At 43.0% G+C, this 23,885-nt stretch overlaps 1 protein-coding gene across 3 annotated transcripts; it reads right to left on the bottom strand.

Moving 5' to 3' along the window:
- Positions 1–3,299: 3,299 nt before the first annotated feature.
- On the bottom strand, positions 3,300–23,834 carry LOC114699007 (APAF1 interacting protein). 3 transcript variants are annotated; one of them, XM_028877916.2, is made up of 7 exons: positions 23,665–23,834; positions 13,312–13,412; positions 8,994–9,042; positions 7,410–7,527; positions 6,571–6,706; positions 4,225–4,392; positions 3,300–3,477 (listed from the first exon to the last, which is right to left on the bottom strand). In XM_028877916.2, exons 1-7 carry the CDS (start codon positions 23,716–23,718, stop codon positions 3,378–3,380), a joined length of 726 nt encoding a protein of 241 aa, XP_028733749.1. In that variant the 5' UTR covers positions 23,719–23,834; the 3' UTR covers positions 3,300–3,377. The 3 variants fall into 3 exon arrangements, with proteins under 3 accessions (XP_028733749.1, XP_028733751.1, XP_028733750.1); XM_028877917.1 differs by lacking the exon at positions 8,994–9,042 and having other exon boundaries at positions 3,311–3,477; XM_028877918.1 differs by lacking the exons at positions 13,312–13,412; positions 23,665–23,834 and having other exon boundaries at positions 3,309–3,477; positions 8,919–9,006.
- Between the last annotated feature and the right edge of the window lie 51 nt (positions 23,835–23,885).

Here is a 23,885-nt window from a genome sequence, read left to right as displayed (position 1 = left end):
AGGGGACATTTAAAGACATGAATGAGCAGAGGGGGTCAAGTACACGTGTGGAAGAGAAATACATAAAGAAGTACATAAGCACATAAAGAAGAAAATATGTAAGTGCCCTGAAAGTGCAAAGGTTTCCAGTGATTGGAGCAGTGTGTGAAAAGGATCACCAAATGGTCTTGGAGGGGAGTGGGCAAAATGTGTGGAACTGTTGTCCAAAGACAGGGTTTGGAGCAGGAGACCCTAGCTGACTGACCTCCATGATAGCGGGATGATAGGCGCTAGTGTTGATTACTGTTAGACTTCTGGGATGAGAGGCAGAAGCAGGTAGATCTGTTAAGGCACATCTCTGGTACACTGGGTAAAAGAAACCAGTGGGAGCTGAGCCTGGCAGCAATGGAGAAGCAGTGAAAGGTTGGACTCAAATACTTCTTGAGTGTGGAGCTGGTGAGATATGCTGATCAACTCGACATTGTCTGAGATGGGTTAGTCCACCATCAGTGTCAGCCTGAGTAACTGGAAGGAACTGGGGGAAACTCAGGGAATGGGGGCTCATTCTGAATACATCAGGAGGTATAGAGACATTCCTGGGGCAACGTCAGAAGCGAGGGAAGAGTTTGGAGATAGAAAAAACAGATGGCTAAAGATGCAAATGTGTGATCTGCTGGGTGCAACTGATGTTTGAATCCGTGAAAACAGATGAGGTCAGTGAGTTATGAGAAAAGTTGTCCAAGGGATGATGCAGTGGGCAGCTGAGACTGCAGAGCTGAAGAGGGAGGGGCCAGCCCTGTGTGGAGCCTAGCAACCCGGAAGGCTGGGAAGGCCAATGCTGATGGGAAACCTATCACAGAGTTTACTATGTAACCACTATGGAAGGTTGTAATGGCACCTCCAGTCCAGTGGTATAGACAAAAGCCCAGCCAAACTCAAGCCTGGGAGAGATGAGGGAATGGCCTGTGAGAGCACCAGAAATTCTAAAGCAAAAAAGAAAAGAAACTGGGCAGAATCCCAAGCACAGGGGGTATGAGATATTCGTAAGCCCTAACAGTCATCCCATGTACTGAAGGTAAAGAATTAGTAGAGAGCAAAATGGACGATACAGGTGATGGGAAATTGCTCAGTGATGAGCTTGAACACACACCAGTGGGAGATCTGGTCTCCGTGGGCAGCAGGGCTAGCTTACCTGCACCATGTGGAACAAGCAGGGGCGAAAAGCCTATGGATGTTCTCTCTTGATGGCATCTTCTCTTTTCAGTAAACTAGCAGTCAAGGTCATTAGCACAGAGTGAGTATGCAGAGACATGTTTGAACTCTGAGAAGAAACAGCTGTCTGGAATGTGTGGGGAATGGCTGAGGAGAATAAAATTCCCCAGCAGCACCCAAAGCCCACTTGACAGTAACACAGCAGTGTTCCTGCGGCCTTGCTAAGATGCACACACAGAGGATGACTGGAACTATTAGTGAGCGTTTGCTGGAGCAAGGAAAAGAAACAGAGATTTGATGTTCAAGGAATTCATTCATCCTACCCGCAGGCCCAACGATGAGGCAGCAGAAAGCATCACTTCAGCTTCAAGGGCAAGCATCTTCAGGACGAGACTGGTTTCGTTTACAGCATGGAAGGAGAAACAGCATTCAGAGGGGGAGCACACAGGGAGATCCGGCTCTTGGTGAGGCCTATGTCAAGAGTGGTAGGGGCTGACTGGTCTGCGTGGGAGAACAGAAATCAGGCTGAACAGTAGATAGGGGCTAGCCCTGGATGAAGGCCCAAGGCAAGGTCGCAAGCATATACCTGCATGTGGTGCATGTGTTTTAAGAATTCCTGGCAAAAGCAAAGGCCACGGGAAGGTCAAGGGATGACCATGACGGGTCCAAAGCACAGTGGGAAGATGAGACTTAGATCACCCAGTTGAAGGAAGTGGTAAAGATGGCTACAATGACCGAGGCTGACTGGCCTGTGCAGTGGGATAATCAGGTATTGCTCTCATGGGTGTATCTATTTGCTCTCTCCTGGAGTGAGGTGAGAGTTGGCAATGTTGGAGATCTGGCAAATGGAAGGAAGAGTGAGCGAGGGGACCAGCGATGAGGCTGGAACAATGCTAGGGACTTGCAAGCGGCCTGTACTCCAGTACCACCTGAGATATGTGGTCCTAAGTCTGAGATGACATCACTCAGCATGGTTGTTCATTTGTCCCCACCAGGCCTTGCTGCTCAGGTGCAGGTACCATGTAAATGGCTTAACCAAGACTGAGGTCGTTCCCAGGTGACTCTAAGGTCAAGGGGTTAGGATGCTTCCCGTGAAGTAGTAAAAGTACTGACCCATGAACTCTTTCCTTCTTTTTGAAGCAAGGATGTAAAGAAGAATGGTAGAGACAGAGTCTGGATGTCTGGGTAAGGTGAATGAGTGGATAAAGGACATGATCTGGGGTAAATAAGCTGAAGAAGGTGGAAGATGATGACCTGAGAGGTAGGATGATGGTGGTGACCATCTTTTCTCTCATTAGAAGTAGGGCTGGGTGTACCTCCGCAGTAGAGTACTCGTCCACTGGAAACCCTGAATTGAGCATCATTTAATTTGAATCATAACTGATAGCAATGTACAGTAAGTGCTCTATATCATGTTATAGGTTGACTGTCTCTCATTTTATGCTTGGGACTAGCAGTCTTTAGATTTGGGGATATTTGCATATACATACAATGAGATATCTTGGGGATGGAAACCAAGGGTAAACACAGACTTCATTTGTTTCGCATACAACTTAGATCGGAGGGAATTTCATACAATGCTTTCAATGTGTCTGTTCCTTCACCACGACCGGCCACATGGAGTGAGGTGTGGAGTCCATCTGTGACACCATGTCTGCACTCAAACTTCTGGACTCTGGCCTTTTAGATTATAGGTACTGAGCCTGTATAGGCAAGTACTACAGTTTGATTATAAGGGAAATCGATACAATTATTTTTATAACACGTGTGAAGGATACACTAGTCTTAATAGTTCATATAAATTTTATGTATCTAATTAAAATAAGAAAGTACTCATTCCACAATTAAGTGGAAAATACCCAGTGAATTCTACTCTTACCAGTATTTTAAAGATGAAAAAGTTTCTTGAAGAGTGTATACAAAAGGAATGAACTGAAAGGCAAATATTTTGCTGTTACATGCTTTAAAATAAGCAAATACCAAGTAAAAAGTTTTTATTCCGCCTCTCTGCCACCTAAAGCTGTAAGAATATAAGCAAATATTTAACGTGGAGGTGATTAGTGTGACCATTGGGAGATTTCAGTGACAAATGAGTGGCATCGAGAGCATTTTCAACTCATTTAAAAGCAGTCAAGTTTTATTTAAGCCATATTTAAGCCTTGAAGATATTTAGGCATCCATTTGGCTCACACAATTCCATTTTCTCCAACTGGGAGCTGCGTTGGGTCCATTCCCATCTTCTTCATGGAGACAGCAATGTCAAACAGGTAGTCATAGCACTCACACCTGCGGAGGAGGAGGAGGAGGCGGAAGGACTGAGTGGGTCAGGAGAGAGCTTCCGGCAGTTCCCACCACCACATCTCCCAGCATGAGCTTTGCTTTGTTGCTACATTTGCTACTGAGTTCACACCAAAAGTTTCCTACTTTGACCCCAACAATTTTCAAACATGCAAAGGAGTCACACTGAATTGCACAACTACATCATTTACTTCTCAGGAAAGATACTACTCACATGAAGTTATATTTTTTATTATGTGTGGTTTTTATTTTTTTTTTTTATTTTTTTATTTTTTTTTTTTGTTTTTTTTTTTGAGACAGGGTTTCTCTGTGTCGTTTTGGTGCCTGTCCTGGAACTCACTCTGTAGACCAGGGGCCTCGAACTCTCAGAGATCTGCCTACCTCTGCCTCTGCCTCCTGAGTGCTGGGATTAAAGGCGTGTGCCACCACCGCCTGGTATGTGCTATATTTTTTAAAATAAAAATTAAATTATTTAAGATCTGTGACTCTTTTCCTCTGTAGCAAACTTTACAGTGCCTTTCTAAATCAGAGCCGACCTAGTCAATATTTCCTGATGATTCAACAGAGCAAAAATCGGGTCTCTATCAATAACAATGACAGATTATTGAAGCTGAAACCAGTTGACCAACAAACACATGAAAAACTTGTATTTCATTTTAATCCTAAAGCGTGTTAAGTTCATTTTCACATTTCTGAGTGTGATTTGTACCAAATATTCTCGGATTTCAGTCTTACATGGTTTTTGCTCTCTCCCACGTCTCTCCCCACACGTACACCCCATGACGCCTGACGAGCACTGCACAGGAGTCTGGGTACTCATCCATCGCGAGAGCCATTCGTTCCTTGAGGTCTTTCTCTTCAGGAGTGTTCTCGATAATGGGGACCACTAACACGTCATCATATCTGTAAGACAGAATGAGACATGTTCTCCCACTAAAACATCAATATTCTATTGCAATTGTTCCTGTTAGTAACCAGTCGGACACACTTTATATCTAAACAGCACTCCATGTCTTCAACTTCAAAACAAGATGCTGCAAGTTATTCTGTGTATCTTGTATAAACATCTATAACAAGAGATACCTTTGGAATTTGGCAGGCATCCCTGAGTTTAAAAGGTAGAAATCTGTACAGTAGAGCAGAACCTAACAAAGAAATCAAGATCATACAAGCATTTCCTTGAAGCAAAGATAATCAGAACATTTTAAACATGAGATAGGAAATGATACACCTCACACACAGAAGGGCAGAAGAGATGAAACACTGAACTATATATTACATAGTAGGAATATTCCCCAACATAAAAATCACTGTGTTTCATCTCTGCAGAATACCAAAATGTCTTGACAGGCAAACCAATCAATGCAGGTGTGGTTTGTGGCACCAGGATAGAAAGAACCATCCAGCAACAATTACCAAGGTTATGATAATCCTTTCAGAATAATCTCAAACCTGCTGCATTAGAACTTCTGTTTCCACTTTTTTTCTCAGTAAATTCATGAGTTAAAGTCAGAATGTAATAATGTTCATGCAAGCAACTTCACCACAAGTAAAACACTAGGTCCGTTCTAGAGTTCACTTGTCACCAGTGACAGCTCAGACAAGTGTTCCATTGTACATGGTTTTCCCTACACTGCCTTTTCACCAAAGCAGTGAGTAAACTTAGCAAAAATGCTCAAAGTGTTATCTGAAAGACCACTTTCAGGCAGGCAGAGACTAAGCAGCTACTACAATTTGGGCAACCATTATTGTAGTAGTATAGACTTGCTTGTGATTCCACTGTAGTTCAGACAGAAGTAACTATACAATACCGTATGTAGAAGAAGTGAATTGCTGGGCTCACATCTTTCCCAAAACTAGCCAAAAGAGCGACAGACTTATATTTTCCTATAGCATTCACCACACAGTCAGAAATAATTCCAGGTGCAAAGTAACTTCAAAGCACAGTGAGACCAGAAAACAAATTCAAAGAATCCGTCATTTCACCAACACGATACTGATCCTCACAAGTTAAATACAAAACAGAGCCATGGAAGTCCTCTGATTGACTCTCAGTATCCTCTGCACTCGAGCAGAGGCATGTTGCTTCCAAAATGGACCGCAGCTACAGTAACAGCTCACCTCACTGGTAAGGAGGGGAGTTCAATGTTGACTTTGTTTTGCTTAGCTCTGCTGCTGAAGACTGAACCCAGGGCCTCTCAAGTTCTCAGCACATACTTGAATGCTTTAATTTTTACCTTTTGTCCATAATTTTCATGGTGCCGAGGAAGGCGCTAGGCACACGATAAATAGGAAATCAAATGAGATGAACTTTCAGCACACTGGTTTAAACACACCCAACCTGTTCCCTGTAGTCACAGTAAGACACTGCTGTGGTGTCTTTAGTAACAGGGAACACTTTCCTGTGAAGGGGGGGAGGGGAGACCAGGCCTCACTGGAAACCAGGAAGGGTGAAGGTTCAGAAGAATGCTACCAACTAAAAGCAAGGCTCAGCTTGTACCTGGACAGTGGGAACCTATTTCTTCAAGCCATTCAAGTCTAGATTTACGAATAATGGCTACATTTTCGCAGGCTGGTGGACTTACTTAAATTTAGAAAGAAGGTCATTGTTCTACACTTTTATGTCACCCACATCACAAATTCTGAAATACAGTCATTTATCTAATTAAAATGAATAGGAAGTTTTTATAATCAGGAGCATATTCTAGAAATACATTAAATCAATATAAAATTTAATGGTAGTCCAGTTCAAGCTTCCTGAAGACAAAAATGGAGGTGAGATCTTGCTTTCTCAGTGCTGAAAACAGGGGCTACCCTTGCCCATCTTGATAGAAATTTTAGCCTAGACTTCTGTTCATTTTAATGGAGCAAACATTCCATTATTCATGTTGCTAATAATTCACCCTGGCTGGGGAAGGGACGAGGAAGCTGTGTTACTGAGAATGCATCTGAAAGTACATTGTTAAGTAGGGTATTACTGAACACAGATCCCACTGTACCTCATTATAAAAAGATCATGGCCTGACTTATCAAAGAGAAGGAAAAAAATGTAAGCCAAATAATTTAATAATAAAATCATACCTGTAATACCCTCCTGAGGTACATTTCCTTATTCCTTTGATCATCTCTTGATGTGTAATTTTAAACTCCCGTCCTGGAAACAGAAGGGTGGCCATGACAGCAGCCTTAGAGTGGGTATGAATCACTGCGCCTGCTCCTGCAGGATGAAGAGGCAGCTGCTCAGTGAAGAGAATTTAGGTCTTTAAGAGAAAACCAACATCTATACCTACACACATTATGTATGCATATGTTCCATTATGGAACATTTCTGCCGTAGGGAAAAATGGTGGTGGCTAAGAAGTGTCCTAGTCAGTTTCTGTTGCTGTGACAGAATGCTGACCAAAGCCAACCTGGGAAAGGAAAGTGTCTGTGGCGTACACATCCTGGATCACAGTCCACCACTACGGGAAGTCAGGGCAGAAACTCAGCAGGGACGTGGAGACAGGAACTGAAGCAGAGGCCAAGAAGGAGTGCTGTCGACTGCCTGGCTCTCATGGCTTGTTTAGCCTGCTTCCTTATACAACCTAGGACCACCTACCCAGCAGTGGCACTATCCACAGGGAGCTGCGCCCTCCCTCATCAGTCACTAAATCAAGAAATGTCCCTAGAGACCTGCCTACAGGCCAGTCTGATGGAGGCAATTCCTCAGCTGAAGCTCCTCTTTCCAGGTGACTCTAGCTTGTGTCAAGTTGACAGAAACTAACAGGCAAGTGGAATAACAATGGACCTTCTTCAGAGGCTGATGAGAGACATGCTTGTACGTCTTAGATACTTGCGAGCTGTTAACTAAAGTCATAATGACTATTATTTAGTGAGGCCAACTCTGCAAATGTTCTTTAGACCAACAACTTTCTGCATACCTCTCATGGTGTAAGCATTCATGAAAAGAGGAGTACACTGGCTTTTTTTTAGCTTTTTAGATGCTGGAGGCCCACTTATGTCCTGTTCATTGATGTCACAAACAAACATATCTTCTGGCTATTTAAAGAGAGAGAAAAAGAAAAGTCTTAAAATGACAATTAAAATGTCTCTACTTGGCATACTTAGACAGTATATGCATGTGCAAACATATTTAACATTCAAATTAAACATTCATGTTTGATTCCCCAAAATTTGAGTACCAGGAAAAAAAATTAGTTTTATAATGTGACTAGAAGTGATGGCTCAGTGGTTAAGAGCACGGACAGTTCTTCCAGAGGACCTGGGTTTGGTACCCAGCACCCACATGGCAGCTCCAAACATCTAACGCCAGTCCTAGGGGACCTGATGCCCTCTTCTGGCTTCCATGGGAACTGCATGCACATGGTACAGATATATACATGTAGGCAAAACACTGATACACACAAACTAATAAAATAAAAAAATAAAGTTTATACTATCAAAAACTTCCTTGAGAGTTTTAAAAAAATCACTTTCTTTTAGAATCTGAAGGCTAAGATTGGACGTAGAAACAATTATGTATGTAATGATGTTGCTGTCAGTTCACAGACTTCGGCCTGCTATTTCGCAACTACTTTTCCAGGAAACCACAGAAAGAAATCAACAGACCCAGATGGATGTTAGAACTTTCTTACCCCTTAAGAAACTCAGTAATGATGTTATTCTTCAAGTTTCAGGAGTGTGTTGACCTAGCTTTTTCTTAGTAATGCCTGCATAGTTCTGATTGCAACTTGCACATGCCAGGGCTTACCCCAGACTACAATATAAACTTTCACTGAGAGAGCAACTGTTCTTTTTTCTTGGAATTGATCAAAGTTTTATATATTTGGTTAGATTTGGGGTATTATTCTAGCATTGATATAAAATGCCACTTCTCAAATTTTTGAGAAACAATAAATGAATTTCCTCACTTTAAATTGGAATAGCTTTACAAATGAAAATGTGACTCAGTTGTGTGGCCTGAACCTATCAGTAGGCCCAGCTCACTGGTCTGACAAAGGAGGGATGAGGCTGTGCTACTCACTGCTGCCCGCTGCAGCTTCCTGAACGAGATTTTGAAGATCTGTTTACTTTTATGTTTGCCTGCATGCATGTATGTACACCATGTGCATACCTGGTACCCTCAGAGGTCAGAAGGGGAGCTGTACTCCCCTGCAACTGGAGTTACAGGCAGCGGTGAGTCACTGTGTGGGTGAGAACGGAGAACCAAGCCCAGGTCCTCTGCAAAAGCAGCGTGTGCTCTTAACCGGTGAGCCGTCTCTCCAGCCCCGATGAGAGTTTAAAAAACATGCTGGATATGTGGAAGATACTTGCCACCTTAAAAAACATTTCACAACCACTCAACAAATATTTAATAGTTACTTAGTGAATGTTTGTTGATTAGCTATTGAAATGATCACAACAGAACCACCCTTCAAAACTAACCTCACCTTTTAGAAGCAATCCCACTTCATGGGACGGCGGTTAAGGAAGGGACAGAGGCTTAGGAAGGATCCTTAGCGTACCTGAATGCGCTCCTTTTGTACGCCTGAGGGAGCAATGTAGATTTCATCACTGGCAACACAAAATATAGAAATTGGTTTTTGTTTGGCTAAACTTCCGGTTTTGAACAAATAAAGTGTATCCGTGCAGTCTAAGCACTAATGTCCTCTTTACATCAAGCCTCAAACGGTTGCTTGGTCGAGTGAAGGAGCCAGGGTACACAGAATGAGTTCTAAGCGACTTTGAAACACCAGTGGCCTAAGAGAACTCGTGGTAGTTGCTTTTGTCTTTCCTGCTTTCACATATATGTATTTCTTTTCACCAGGCAAAAAAATTTGTGGTAGCCAGACCACTATCTAGAGGAAAGGTAAATTTGAGTATGTTAATTATTTAGCACTTTTGGCATGAATGAACAGAACTTCAGTATCCTATGTAAAATATAGTTAACTCTAAAATCAGGAAAAATATATGCCTGACTGAGAACATTTTTGCATCGTAAAGAATGAGGTTCAAATTTATTGCATGAAGTCATGAAGCCCAGAGCCCTCTGGTGGACAGTTTGCTAAATTACAGCATTAACACTCAGAATTTCCTCTATGATAGGCATGCAAATCTTGAAAATTATTTGGCAATTAAATGATCACAAAAAGTTAGAGATGAAAGTAGGGTATTGAGTGTGGTTGCATATGCCTATAATCACAGCACTTAGGAGGCTGAGCAGAGAAAATCATGGGTTCAAGATCAGTGAGGGATATGCAGTGAGCAAATATCTGAAACAAAATAAAACAGAGAGAGAGGAGAGAGAGAGAGGAGGAGAGAGGAGAGGAGGAGGGGAGGGGGGGGGGGGGGGGGGGGGGGAGGGGGAGGGGGAGGAGGGAGAGGGAGGAGGGAGAGAGAGAGAGAGAGAGAGAGAGAGAGAGAGAGAGAGAGAGATACTTTTTGTTATGAGTGTTAGGCTGAGATCTACACCCTGTACCATTTCCCACAAGGTCTTCAATGGTGCTGTCAAATGTGACTTGCAACATAATTTCCAAATCTTCCCATTCTCTCCACTCACAGAAAGGTACTTCTCCTCACTTATCAGTTTCAGTTCCAGAGCATATTAATGAGCGGCCACAAAACCGGAAACCAAGGGAACACAAGCACCCGAGACTCTAGCTTTTACCACACAGGCAGAAATGCACAAAGGACAAATATCAAAGCTTCAAAGTGAAAACGAGGATGGCCTATATGCAGCTGTCAAAATGGTCACTGCAAAATGTGCGGACGTGGAACTGACGGGCGGGTCAGGGAAGCGGGAGTTTCTCGGTAAGCTAAGGTCTAGATGAATGCCTGACAGCTCAGAACGGGAGTGGCTGCGTACTAGGTGTCGGAGTCAGCAGTGCTCAGTCTCTGTTGTATGACAACAGTGTGGCAGGCCTCCCTCCGAGCCAGAAGTCCCAGATCCTCGCCAGCCTGGGGATCAGAGAAGAGGGTCTAGCTGTGCTGTCTGCTTGGACCGTTGTCTCTGGAAATGGGAATTTAGACTTCCTTCAACTTCGAGCCATTCAAAGGTAAGCTAAGTAAGTTTTTGACAGCAATACCAACACAGAAAGAGAAATAAGGGAAAAATACAAAACTGACAGCTTTTGTCTTAGGAGATAACACATAAAAGACGGAAGGAAAATGTGTGCTTGATTCTATAAGCCGCAAATAGAAAGAACTTGGGAGTTCCAGAGAATGAATCCTGGAGTTTATTTCTCTATACTCCGTGCTCTTTCACTCTATGACAAACAAAAGGACAGACAAACAAAAGGACAGACAAACAAGAGTCCCTACCACATCTGTGTTCAGGTGTGTCTATTGTTACTCACCCTCTGGTCATTAGAGATCACTGAGATACTATGTCTCAATAGCTCATCTACAATATGTGCTTATCAAATGTGATTCTAACAGCATGCATCAAGCTTAGGCTGGCACATATCGATGAAAATAGGAAATGGTGAGTCTAAACATCACAGACCAAGCCTAAAGGCCATGGCTGCTGAGTGTCGTGGAATTACTTTGATGACTCCTATGTGTGTCCTCACTTTCAATCCCTATGCATGTCCTTGCTGTCAAATACATGTGTGTGTATGTATGTATATATATACATATATATACATATATATATATACATATATATATGTATACACACACACACACACACACACACACACACACACATCCTGGTACCACACCAGTCATGTAAGCTGGGGTGGTGTCAGCCAAATCTTGAAATCTGTCAGTATTTCTATATTCCCCAGGATTTTATTGTCTGTATGATTCTAGAACATTATCTACTATATTTATAAGTCTTTTCAAATTTATTTGCACCAAAAGTCAGACACAGAAGACAAAACTATTATCAGAAACATGAAGATGAGTAATGGGGACTCATAAAGTCATTTAAATATTAGGGATAACATTCAGTATTTTACTAAAAAATACCCATTTTAGTCTGTAAGCACAAACTGAAAGCCAAACAATGCCTTAAAACTTTACTCCTTCTCATTTGTGGCCTCTAGGGGGAGCTCCCTGCCCATTAAAAATAAGGAAAAATTGCACATGATGCAACTTCCTATAAATTGATTGCAGTGCTATAAAAGCCATTACCTATTAAGAGATGTGCCAATAAATGGTTTATGTTGGCCACACACAATCAGTGTGTAGAATAGTAAAGTTTTTCTAGAAAGAGAAGTCCTTTACAATTTCTTGCTTTAAAAAATTTTCTTTCAAGTTTTCATTCTACTCATTTTACACACACACACACACACACACACACACACACACACACAGGGAGAGAGAGAGAGAGAGAGAGAGAGAGAGAGAGAGAGAGAGAGAGAGAGAGAGAGAGAGAGAGAGAGAGAAATGACTATTTTAGCCTAGTTTGGTAGGAGTTCTATTATGTACAAAAACCATTCTCTGCACATGAAAATAAACAGTAGTTAACCAAATACATTTAGAACATGATTTATTATAAATCATATACCAGTAAAATACAGGCACTCAACTTTTAAATAGAAAAGTGAAACAGGAACAACTTATTAATAGTTTCAGGTACATTGTGAAGAAGACAACTTGAAAATTTAGGCCAAACCACTGTGTGTGTGAAGGTCTGCACAACGCTGAACTGACTCATTAGCAGCTGGGGTGACTGATGGTGAGGGTCTGCAGAGGGGCGTGTGGGCCCAGCAGGGAACACGCTGCATCTGGACTCTGAGAGGACCTTCTAGTCACCACTGGACAAGCTGTTCACTAAGGCACCTTTTGCTACTTCCCACTATTGAATCAATATTTCATGAATTACACTGTAATTTGAAGCAGATGAAACTACAAAATCATCATCGTGTGGGATGTAATAAAATTCCTTTTGTTTAAAATGTTCTGATTTTATTTTACAATCCATTTACTATTATGAACTGCAGACTCCTTGGGATACACACACACACACACACACATACATACATATGCATATGTACACACACATATCATGTACATACATATTCAACATATGTCTTAATAGCCCAATTTTGCTAAGGAAAAAAGGTAAATTGGAATACAGAAATAAAGTTCTGTCACTTAGTTTAACACTCAGTCTCCAGACAGCAATATTCATATGGCATTTCAGGAGGAACACATTAGTCCTACTTCAGGAAGCCTCGGGAGAATGAGGCTTCACCTTGAGAGTTATTACCCACGCTGTGTGTGTCTATTCCTCATCTGCTCGAAGACAAGACATCCCTGAATCCAATGAGCACTGGAAAACGATTCCTTCTTTCTATTTTAAATCCAGTGCCTCAAAGGAGGAAATATCAGCAGGTGCTATGCCCATTAATCATGATATTTCTGCCTAGAATAGTACACGGCTTGTTTCTGAACTCAGTAAACATGGATTTTTAAATTTTTAATGATTAATAATCTATAGTTAAGTGACTTCAAAATATGTCTCTGAACTTTGGAAATAAATCTTTGACTGTCTAGAGAACAGTATAGAAGTCCAGAAACATAAACATACTTGCTGGACTGTTACCTACCTTCAATATTCCAAAGAGAGAGCATCAAATTATTCCAATTAGCAACTGTGATCCAAAAGCCTTCAGTGTTTATTATGCTATTGCTTCTGCTCCTTGGTTCCGTTGGGTTATGCAAACATCCATAGATCATTTAGAAAGTAAACAGCTTCAGTATCACATTAAACTGACTATCAGCTGAGTTTGGACGCGCCATCTGTGGTAAACTGACTATCAGCTAGATTTGGCCATACCACCCATGGCTTGCTGAAATGGAGAACTCCAGAACTGAACTCAACTGGACACTTACCCATGCTTCAAGCTAATTCCTCCTCCGGTGCCAGTGACCCAGCCCAGATGGTAAAACTGTTTGCAAAGTTCTGGGATCAGGAATCTGGGGTGTTCCTTGTCCTTAAACAGAAGAGAATGACGTTTTAAATAGACTCTTTAAATTGTGTATTCCAGCAGGCATTTCTAACAAGAAGCCACTTAAGGACATTCAAGGAAATCGACCTAAGAAAAGAGGTAGTTAAGGAAACAAACACATTCTGCCCGTAATATTTAGAAAATGGATTTACTTAATTATTTGGCAACCTGGGATTGGTCAGTGTAGGGGTCTATAGTCTAATGCTATGGAACAAGCTGTAATAATAAGGCAGGGAAATGTCGGGGCCTATGACACCCGTGTCAAGAGAAAGACAGTGGAACCTAGTTAAAAGGAACATGCTTCAGGCTACACGGGAAAGTTATTCACAGAGAACAGCACACTAGAACACCATACGTGAGACACTGCCCTTGTTATCTATCCAACAGTCTGTGCTGGCTCAGTTTTATTTTTATCTTACAAATGCTCTGTTTTCCAAAATGATTTTAATATCTTCTCTTATTACAATTATAATAAACACCCACTATGAAAACTAAAATCAAGCAAAAGCAATCGTGATTCTTTCCCATGACGGCACTTTGTTTAAAGGAGCATATGAATAAAGGCTGAGGGAGACATCAAGACACATTTATATGTGTAACTCCAACAATTACCTCTTTAGAAAAACAATGTCATTTATTTCCTCCTGTTTTTTTAATAGTTTACATTAATGGAAACAAAAACAAAGAGAAGTATAATGAACTTCATTTTGTCAGTATGATATATAGCATTACCTTGAAAATAAAGAACTGCAGATTAAGTCATTTTTACAAATATTTCAAAACAAATTGCTGAAGTAGAAAGCAGGATTTCACAGGGATTGTGAAAGAAATGAGAGCGGGACATCTTGGGAGCAGGGAACCTCAAAGCCAGGATTCTTTTCGAGGCACCTGAAAAAATTCTGGGGACCCGGAGCTTCAATTCTGATATCTGGACAGGCATTAGAAATCCGAGATATACTCCAGATTTGCACCACACAGAAAATCCCCATAGAAACTCAAGACTCAGTGGGCTGCATTCTCAAGGAAAAGGCAAACAAAAAACCCTCACTATGGAGAAAGCACAGTGAATAACTGGACGGCTGACTTGGCCCTGGGTAAAGGGGTTAATCATTCTTGAGGCCAGAGAAAAATCATTCTTTCAACAGACTAGATCCTAAATAGCTGAAATTGTGCTTTCCCAAATTTGCTTCTGATTCTCATTCTCTCTCCCTCTCTTCTCTCTTCTTTCATCTCTCTCTGTCTCTCTTTCTCCATACACACACACACACACACACACACACACACACACACACACACACACACACACAGAGATAGTTTTAGGTAAGTATTACAAATGATTGTTGATGAAGGGGCCTTCAAAATATAAAACTGAGAGCATGGGAGAAAGCTAGACATTTTGTAAAGCTCAGATGAACACAGGCTTAACAGTTAGCAGGGCTGATAAACTACATTATGTTTAATTCATTGTTTACATGATGCTGAATGTGCTGGCTAGTTTTTATGTTAACTTGACACAGGCTAGAATCATCTCAGAAGAGGGAACCTCAATTGAGAGAATGTCCCAACTGACAATTGATGTGGCTCAGCTCACTGTGGATGGTGCTGCCCCGGGTGGGTGGTCCTGGGTTGTATAAACCACTAGGGGCAAACCAGGAAGCAGCACTCCTCCACAGTCTCAGCTCCCGCCAGGTTCTTGCCTTGTATTCCTGCCCTGACTTCTCTGGATGATGGACTACATGCTGTAAGCTGAAATTAACCCCTTCCTCCCCATGGTGCTTTTTTCAGGTTTTATCATAGCAATAGAAACCTTAACTAAGACACTGAGCCTCTCTTTTACTCAGCCATTCAATGAGAACACGTTGAGGAATAAAATGAGATAAAATGAAGATAAAACACATAACACAAAGCTGAAGGGATGACTCAGCAGGTAAGAGCATCATGTATTGTTCTTGCGGAGGACCAGATTCAGTTCCCAGCACTCACATCAAGTGGTTCACTACCACCTCTAACTCCAGCTCCAGCGGGTACTGAAGCCTCTGGCCTGCTTAGGCACCTGCATGCAGACCTATCTATACACACACACACACACACACACACACACACACACACACACACACACACTTTAAAATAACAAAAACGGGCTGGAGTGAGGGTCAGAGGTTAAGGCCGATACCCTCTTGCAGAGAGCTGGAGTTCAGCTCCTAGCACCCAGGTCAGGCTGCTCACTGTCACTTGTTACTCCAGTTCCAGAGGACCCCAAACCCTCTGCTGGAGTCCTTGGGCACCTGCGCTCATGTGCACATACCACACAGAGCTGCGCACATATACACTCTTTTAAAAACAAAATTTTAAAGTCTCTACAGTAAGAACACTCCCTACAAAACTGTGTGGCACAATACTTCCTTCCTTCCATTTTAAAGAGTTAAAGTTCTTGAACACAAATTAATTGCTTAAGGTTAATAATAAAATGGATTTCTTAACTTTTCTCAACGAAACTAGCCAAAAATGTCTATGCCCCATATAATTTGCTATTTCCTCTTTTTTGGGGGGAACATAAATGATATTTTAATTACATATTAAATACAGCTAATGGGAAGACTCCTGCAGTGTTCCAATCATTAAGACCAAATTTGCGCAACAAATTGCAAACATTACAGAAAACGGTCTATTATTACAGAGTCCCTTCCCTCTTGTCTTTCCCCAGCACTGAAGTACTGGAGCAATTAGCTAGCTTCCCGACGCCGGCCAACGCCGACGCCGATGATGACAGGGCAGCAGAGTTCCTGCATCCCCCTCAGCCATTCAGATGGCAAGACATAATTACAGGGACGTAGCGGAACCCTGGTGAGGACACCTTTGCTGAAGGTGCCGCCGTCACAAGTAGTGGAAGCCTGGTGAAGACACCTTTGCTGAAGGTGCCGCTCAACCAGGTCACTCAACCTGTGCAAGCCCAAGAGTGTGAACATGGAAGCGCTGTCTTCGGAACCGGCAAGGGAAGGCTTAGCTGGCGTCCTCTGCTCCCTGGATGCCAACAGCACCTGTCAGCTGTCGTCAGAGCTGGCTTTCAGTGAGCATAGTAACTCTATGACACGAAGCTAAGGACTCCCCACAATGAACTATTTGCAGAAACGCAGCTCCAGTGCAACAGACACAGACTTGGTGACATTCAGAAGATATCACAGGCACTGAAGTATAAAACGCTTTCATTCCTCTTTGAAGACATTTTGCCTTGACTGTCACAGAAATACCTAGGTACGCCTAACAGGGACTCCACTTATTTCCCTTCCTTGCTTTTCTTTCACCTTAAAACACCAGCAAGTGTCTGGACCCAGGGTTTCCTGGGAGACTCTGACACAACATAAAATAAACTGTCAGGGGAGGGGTGCCATTCGATGGTAAAGCATGCTTTTTAGCATAAGCAAGGGCCCAGATGTGATCCAGGGATGCTTGCTGGGTGCCGGTTTCCTTATATGGACCAGTGATTCCTAGACTTCCGAATTTCAACACCAGTTTTCTTTCTTTGTTTGTTAGCTGGGGGTGGGGCGCACGCGTGGAGGTCAAAGCATCACTTCCCGGAGTCCCTTCTCTCCTTCTATCTCAGGTCAAGAGGCTCAGGCAGCAATTGCTGTGTACCACTGACTCAGCTCGCAGGCCCACGGGCAGTTTTATTAATTTTAAGGAATGACATGTGGTTGCCAAGTAATGACACTAATTATATTTAACTCTCCACTATCACGGTCTTCAGAAAAGAGTGGATTTTAAACTCTGAATTCTGTCAGAGTAAAGGCTAATCTTTTAACTTGAATGAAATTAATTGGGGGAAATTCATATTTTCATTGTTCTCACTTTGTAGTCCCAATAAAAAAAATCTCTGCAGGACTAACATTTGGAGTAGAAGTTATGCTTTTCCTGTTTGACCTCCTTGCCTGCATTTTCTTCTCCTCCAGTTCATCCTCCATTCTACCATGAGTACTAAGCTAACACAGTATTTTGATCCTTGAGCTTGGTCCCTCAAATCAACAAATGCTCAAATACCATTTCCTTGATCTGTTACATCCCTTTATGTCCTAATTTACTTTTCAAGTATTTTTTTTTCACTTATTGTTTTATATAAGTCCCTCAGTTCTAGTCAAACTCCTGTTAGAATCAGTTACAAGATAACTCTTGGGGATCACTGCACCCTGACAGTCACACTGATGGTCTGCCCCCATGGCGCCAGGGCTGGCTGATGTGCTAACACAGACCACAGCAAAAGTGGTTACTGTGCCACTTCTCAATGAGGCCATAAGATGTGAGGTTTCAGTGCTGGATCTTGGGACTCTCTCTCTCTGGGATCACTGGTTCTTTGCAGAGCCAGCCCATGCAGAAGGCCACCACAGCCTACAGAAGTCACTTGGGAGAGCAGATCCTCCTTGTGCGGTCCATCCTTGATGTGTCTATTGCTTGGGCAGCAGCCTGAATGCTGCCTCACGAGACCCTGATCCAGAACTCAGCTCGGCTGCTCCTAGAATCCTAACCTCGAGCATCTACGGGACACAATCAGTGCTCTTTTCAACTGCTAAAGTTTGTGGTGGTTTGCTGCATAGCAACAGGTAACTAAGCTATGTTTCTTCCCAGGCAAGAATACAGTTTTCTTCATACTATTCCTGCTCATGCTGGATCTCCATTTGTTGCAATTCTCTCAAACCCTGCTGGTTAGCTTTTACTCAAGCAAAATGCAGCTGCTCTCCCTCCAATTCTGTGTGACGGCCTTCGCTCTCCGCACTTGTTTCCTGGCGTTTATTATATACTTCACTCCTTCACTCAACAAACCCTGAGTGCTAAATACATGATAGGCCCGGAAGACAGAAATATAAGTAAGATAAGATCCACTCTGAGGAGCTTAATCTAGTAAAGAACTTGACAGTCATGGGATGGTAATGTATAATACAAAACGGGTGGGGCATGATGGGAGTAGAAGCTAGAGACGGGGAGGAAAGGCGTGAGGAAGGGTGCTTGAGCTCATGAAGGGTGATGGGTATGTGCTGTGCAGGCAGATGGGGAGAACTCAGGAGAGGAAACTGGCTACAAATTAGTTCTGTGGATGAAGTGGGGAGGCAGGGAATATCTGCCTCTTTGAAACGTTGAAAATTTACTTATGTGTATATGGTGTTTGCCTGCATATATGTCTTGCACTACTTGCATGCCTGGGGCCCACAGAGACCAGAAGAGGGCACTGGGTCCACTGGAACCAGACTTACAGATGGTTATAAGCCATATGGGTGTTGGGAATGGAATCCAGGTCCTCCGGAAGAACAGCTAATGCTGTTAACCACTGAGTCATCCTCCCCAACTATTTTGAGACAGGGTCTCTCTTTCTGAACCTAGAGGCCACTGTTTCAGCTAGCCTAACTGGCCAGCAGGTCCTGGGAATAATGCTTTCATCTTCCCTTCCAGGGCTTACAGGAATGTGGCCACCCATGCAACTTGTACATGGACGCTGAGGATCCAAATTAGGCTGGCAAGCTTCAGTGGCTACTGAGCTCACTGAGCCACTCCCCAGCCCTCATACCCTGCCTTCAGACACCTGACTATGGTAGTGGAGAAAAGACATTGAAGGGTAGTGAGCACGAAAGCCAAGACTAGACCAGGAAGAAGGCCACGAAATACTTCAGAGGTGAAATTGCAGGGGTGACACCGGAAATGGATTTGGAAGATTGAAAAACTTAAGAGTGAGGAAGCTAAAGGACACGCACAGTAGAAAAATGTCATCCAACTTATCAATCATTTGAGCCACCCTCATATGCCCCTTAGTCACCAATCTCCCCCCAACTCTGGAAAAGGAAGCCTGATGATTGGGTCCTTGAGTATCTTCATGCACAGGAACATCACTCCACTGTAGTGTGTTCTGATCTTTTCTATTGCTTTGCTTCAACATTTCCTGGGGACTTTTGCAAATCAGTGTGGACTTTTATTTCAGTTGCTTGAATAAGAAGTGAAAAACCTGGAAATATCTGATCCCGACCTCAAGCATCAGGAGCAACAAGAGATGCACATAAAGATAAAAATAGTCACTGTGGGGAGGGGGCACTAGAGACTGCTGGGAAAACAGAAGTGCTGTTGGCAGTGTGAGGACCCTTTGGAGGGTGACAGAACCAGGAGGACGGGAGACTAATGAGCACAGCTGTGGCACATTCCCTAACTACATTCAGCTCCTTGGAAGCACGGCAGGTTCTAGCTGAGGGTTGCATGAGGCCCAAGGGTGTCTGTAAATTTAGTCAGCCTTAATTACCCTAAGGAACATTTTTCAAAATTGTTATTCAGTTGTGTGTGTGTGTGTGTGTGTGTGTTGCACCTGGGCGGTCAGAGGACAACTTACAGGAATTGGTTCTGTCTTACCACGTGTGTCCTGGGGACATGACTCAGGTTGTCAGGTTTGGCAGCAAGTACTTTTCACCGCTGAGCCATCTCACTGGCCCCCGAAGTAACAAATACTTTGAAGAATTGGATTTGGAAGCCAGACCAAAGTGGGTTTCATTTACATCATTTAGAAGTAAGTGACATTTGCAGGCATAAAGTTCTAAAGACTCTTTCAGTAGTGTTGCTATGGTGGGGAGACCTAGGTAAGGAAACAGACTGAAAAAGTCAATACAGACAGTTTCCTATTATATGTAGTAGTAATCATTTTTCAGACACTGTAACAAAATACCGGTGATAATTCACATGAGAAAAGGTTTATTTTGGCTCCGTTTTCTAGGTTCCAGTCCATGATCAGCTGGGTCTGCTACTTAGGCCTTTGCTGGGGTGCAGGGTATTCATGGTAACAGGAACATGGTGGCACAGATGGCTCACCTAATGGCCAGGAGGAAAACGAGAGAGAAGGTACATAGGGTGTACCATGCCCTTTGGGGTCACATGGCCAATGACACAAAGATCTCTCGCTAGTCCCACCTTGTACACCGTGTACAGGTACTTCTACCTTCAAATGGTGCAGACCTAGGGGATAAGCCTTTACCACATAGGCCTCTGGGGACAGTCCGCATCCAAATGATAGCATATGCTAAGAGGCAGAGTTAGAGGACAAGAAGAGACTGAAGGAATAGGAGAGCTATGGCCTAATAGATAGGTTCTCTTGTGCAGGGGAGAGATTAGGAGAACAGGAAGGTAATTGCCTTCAACCAGGGGAAGAATAAAGATGTAGGTAAATATATGGTACTATCAACAAGAGGAATTGCCAGCATTTATTGGGTGCTTATTCTGTGACTGTTAAAACTGTATGGAATAATTCCAACCCGACTATACTAAAAGATGAGCTTGTCTAAGACTACAAGATACTAACGGCAGAGGCAAGATTTGAATCCGGGCCATACGGCTAGAGATCCCCACTCCTTTGCTTTGAAATTATACTGGAGATGGAAAAAAGAAATTAACGTTGAAGAGTTTACATCTAACAACTTTTCCTGTCATTGCAATTTCAGGAGCAACAGGCCTGGAGCCTGTTGAAGATGATGAAGAGAGACTGTAAGGTTCTGGACTAGCCACCTAAAACAGCACAAAAGGCAGCTCCCCGGAGGGACAGCACCCAGGGCAGGACACTATCATGTGTGTAGACTCACCGTATCAGAGAGCTGACCTAGCCTTCCCGCTTATGAGTTCTCAGCAGCTTAGGGAAGAGACATTCTAGGAAAGGCACTAGTTGCCATATAGTGTAAAGGATACTCAGAGAGGGATGAGAAAGAAAAGCGTGTGTGATGAACAGATAGGGATTGGTCAGGGCAGACATGGCCAGGGGGTAGACTGAGTGAAGTTGGCGGCATGCTGAGATCAAGGACAACAGGAGGCAGGGATTCAGGTGGCCTTTGGTTGCAGTGCTAGTACAGATCAACCAGGGTCACTGCTAGATGTTAGACTAAGTCACGGCCACATGCAGCTGCCTCCACCCCCACCTCCTAGTTGCTAGCAGGCCCCCACAGTGTCTCATCCTTACAGCTATAGTGAAATGACAAGAACTCTGAAGTCAGGAAGGGCCAAATGTTTTCCCTCTCCTCAGTCCAGGAAATCAGAGGCAAACCGACTGCAAACATCTACTACTCATTAACTACATGGGCTTTCTCTCTTTTTCAGAACCCTGAAAGGGGGAATTCTGCGGTGTCTCTTGGGACTGACCTCTGTTCTAACTGTGCTGCGTGTTGTTAATAACTTTCCTGATTATCTCTGACACAAAAGAGCAATCTGGGTCAGACCCAACCAAATTGAACCTTACAGTCACTATTTATAGGAGATCATGATAGATAAGGCAAAATAAAAAAATAAAAGTGATGCCTTCCTGGGTTTTCTCCTCAGGTTTGGCTTTCTAAGGAGTAAGAAATATGTTCTTGGTAAGTTATACCTACTACAGTGTTTTTCTCAATAAACATTGGACAAACTAAGATCACATTTCTTCCATTAAGAAAAGCCTTATATTGTTATATCAAAGGATTCAAACTTATATCTTGTGGACTATGCTGGCTTGTTTTATGCCCTGCTGGTGAAGACCTCCAAGCAGGTAACATGTAGATAAGTCTTAAAAGATATATAGGCCGGGCGGTGGTGGCACACGTCTTTGATCCCAGTACTCAGAAGGCAGAGCCAGGCTGATCTCTGTGAGTTCAAGGCTAGCCTGGTCTACAGAGCGAGATCCAGGACAGGCACCAAAACTACACAGAGAAACCCTGTCTCGAAAAACAAACAAACAAACAAACAAACAAAAGACATATAAATTAACCAAGAGAAAAAGTAGTTAGGTGTCTGTGCTGGCTAGTTTGAGGTCAACTTGATAGAAGCTATAGTCATCTGAGAGGAGGGAACCTAACATCAATGTAGGGCATTTTCTTAGCAACTGATGGGGGAGGGCTCAGCCCATTGTGGGTGGGGCCATCCTTTAACTAATGGTCCTGGGTTCTATAAGAAAGCAGGCTGAGCAAGCCATGAGGAGCAAGCCAATAAGCAGCACCCCTCCATGGCCTCTGCATCAATCAGCTCCTGCCTCCAGGTTCCTGCCCTGTTAGAGTTCCTGTCCTGCCTTCCTCCAATGATGAACAGTGATGTGAAGTGTAAGCCAAATAAACACTTTCCTCCCCAAGTTGCTTTGGTCATGATGTTTCACCACAGCGATAGCATCCCTGACTAGGACATGGACCAAACCAGACTTACAGCAAGTTGTTTATTTGATCTGTACAATACTTAGAAACCAAGCAATATTTTTAAATCAAGAGATTTCATACAAAATGTGACTTTCTAGTTTCCCTCAAAAGAGCAGAATTTAATGATGAGCCCATACCTCCACACAGAAAGAAAATGCTAGAGACATGTGATAGGATGTCCAGTCAAGGTGGCCTTAGAGTTGTCTGTTGGGTTTCCTCAAAATCTGGGTCAATCTAAAATGCTAGGTATTCATAACATTTTTCATGAATCACCATCTGAAACTACCTTTCTCTTTTTCTGTTTATAAAAAATACTTCCATCTTCTTTTTTGTGTGTGGCTACTTTCTGTTTTGGTAAATTCAATCACAGCTCTTGGATCACAGCTTAATTTGCCAATCTGGCAAAATATTTAGGATGAAAAAAAAATCTGTATGTCTATGATGACCTTCACCAAGATTTACTAATTGGGGACATAAACACTTCTGCTATCAAGACATCTTAGCAATGATTCTGATATATTGCTTTTACTTTTCACATACACCTGCCTAGGGATGGCCACCAATGACCTGTGTCGTTTATGAAGATCTCCCTCTCAATCTTGCCTAACTTTAAGGTTTTCTTTATGAATTTGCGAAAAGCCACTTATTCAAGAACAATAATGGCTGACAAATGCTCTGCACTAAAAATTTCCTGTGTTTTATTTTTAATTGAGACCTTTGGTCGAAGAAAGGCTAATAAAAGGAGGTAATTTCGTGGCTTATCACATAGTATCGAAACTGTTTATTCTTCTAGTTCTGTTGTTCACCATTTTCATAGCACGTAGAAGGCAGGCCATAAGACTGTGGCATGTTTAACTGAAAGAAAAACCCATGCACCCTGCGGGCTCATTTTTCCTAAAGAAGAATCATTTCCATGATCTCCTTCTTCATAATGTCAAGCAAGACAGGCCCCCGTTCAGGTTGAGCAGCCTTACTAGGGGTAAGGAGGGACCTCGGACTGGCGCGGACTGGGCTGGGGATCAGGCATCCGGAGCGCCTGAAGCGCCACCCCGCGTGCCGTAGACCACTGTCCTTACCTGCACGCCGCATGGCCGCGAGCAACAGTCTCCTTGAGCGTGACAGCCAGACATGGTTCTGACAGTCCGCTCGGTTATCCGCCGCACGTTCTTTCCAGGCCTAAGCGTAATGTACAAACGCAACTAAGCGGCTTAGCGGGCAGCCTGGGGGAGGAGCAAGAGCGAGAGGCGGGACCTGAGAGCGCCTCGCCTATTGGGAGAACCTGCGCCGGCGCAGACCT

The sequence above is a fragment of the Peromyscus leucopus genome, chromosome 4 (assembly GCF_004664715.2).
Source record: "Peromyscus leucopus breed LL Stock chromosome 4, UCI_PerLeu_2.1, whole genome shotgun sequence".
In the NCBI taxonomy this organism is placed as follows: Eukaryota; Metazoa; Chordata; class Mammalia; order Rodentia; family Cricetidae; genus Peromyscus; species Peromyscus leucopus.
Note: the sequence above shows the minus strand (reverse complement) of the source record. Positions and strands in the feature narration are given on the sequence as shown.

What these genes read in the sequence shown, in the direction of transcription:
- LOC114699007 (XM_028877916.2), bottom strand. Translation starts at nt 23,718, where the DNA reads ATGTCTGGCTGTCACGCTCAAGGAGACTGTTGCTCGCGGCCATGCGGC. An exon ending in GGAATTAGCTTGAAGCATGG is followed by an intron (nt 9,043 to 13,311) that starts GTAAGTGTCCAG and finishes TTGTGTTGCCAG; the next exon opens with TGATGAAATCTACATTGCTC. An exon ending in GAATGCTTACACCATGAGAG is followed by an intron (nt 6,707 to 7,409) that starts GTATGCAGAAAG and finishes TTCATCCTGCAG; the next exon opens with GAGCAGGCGCAGTGATTCAT.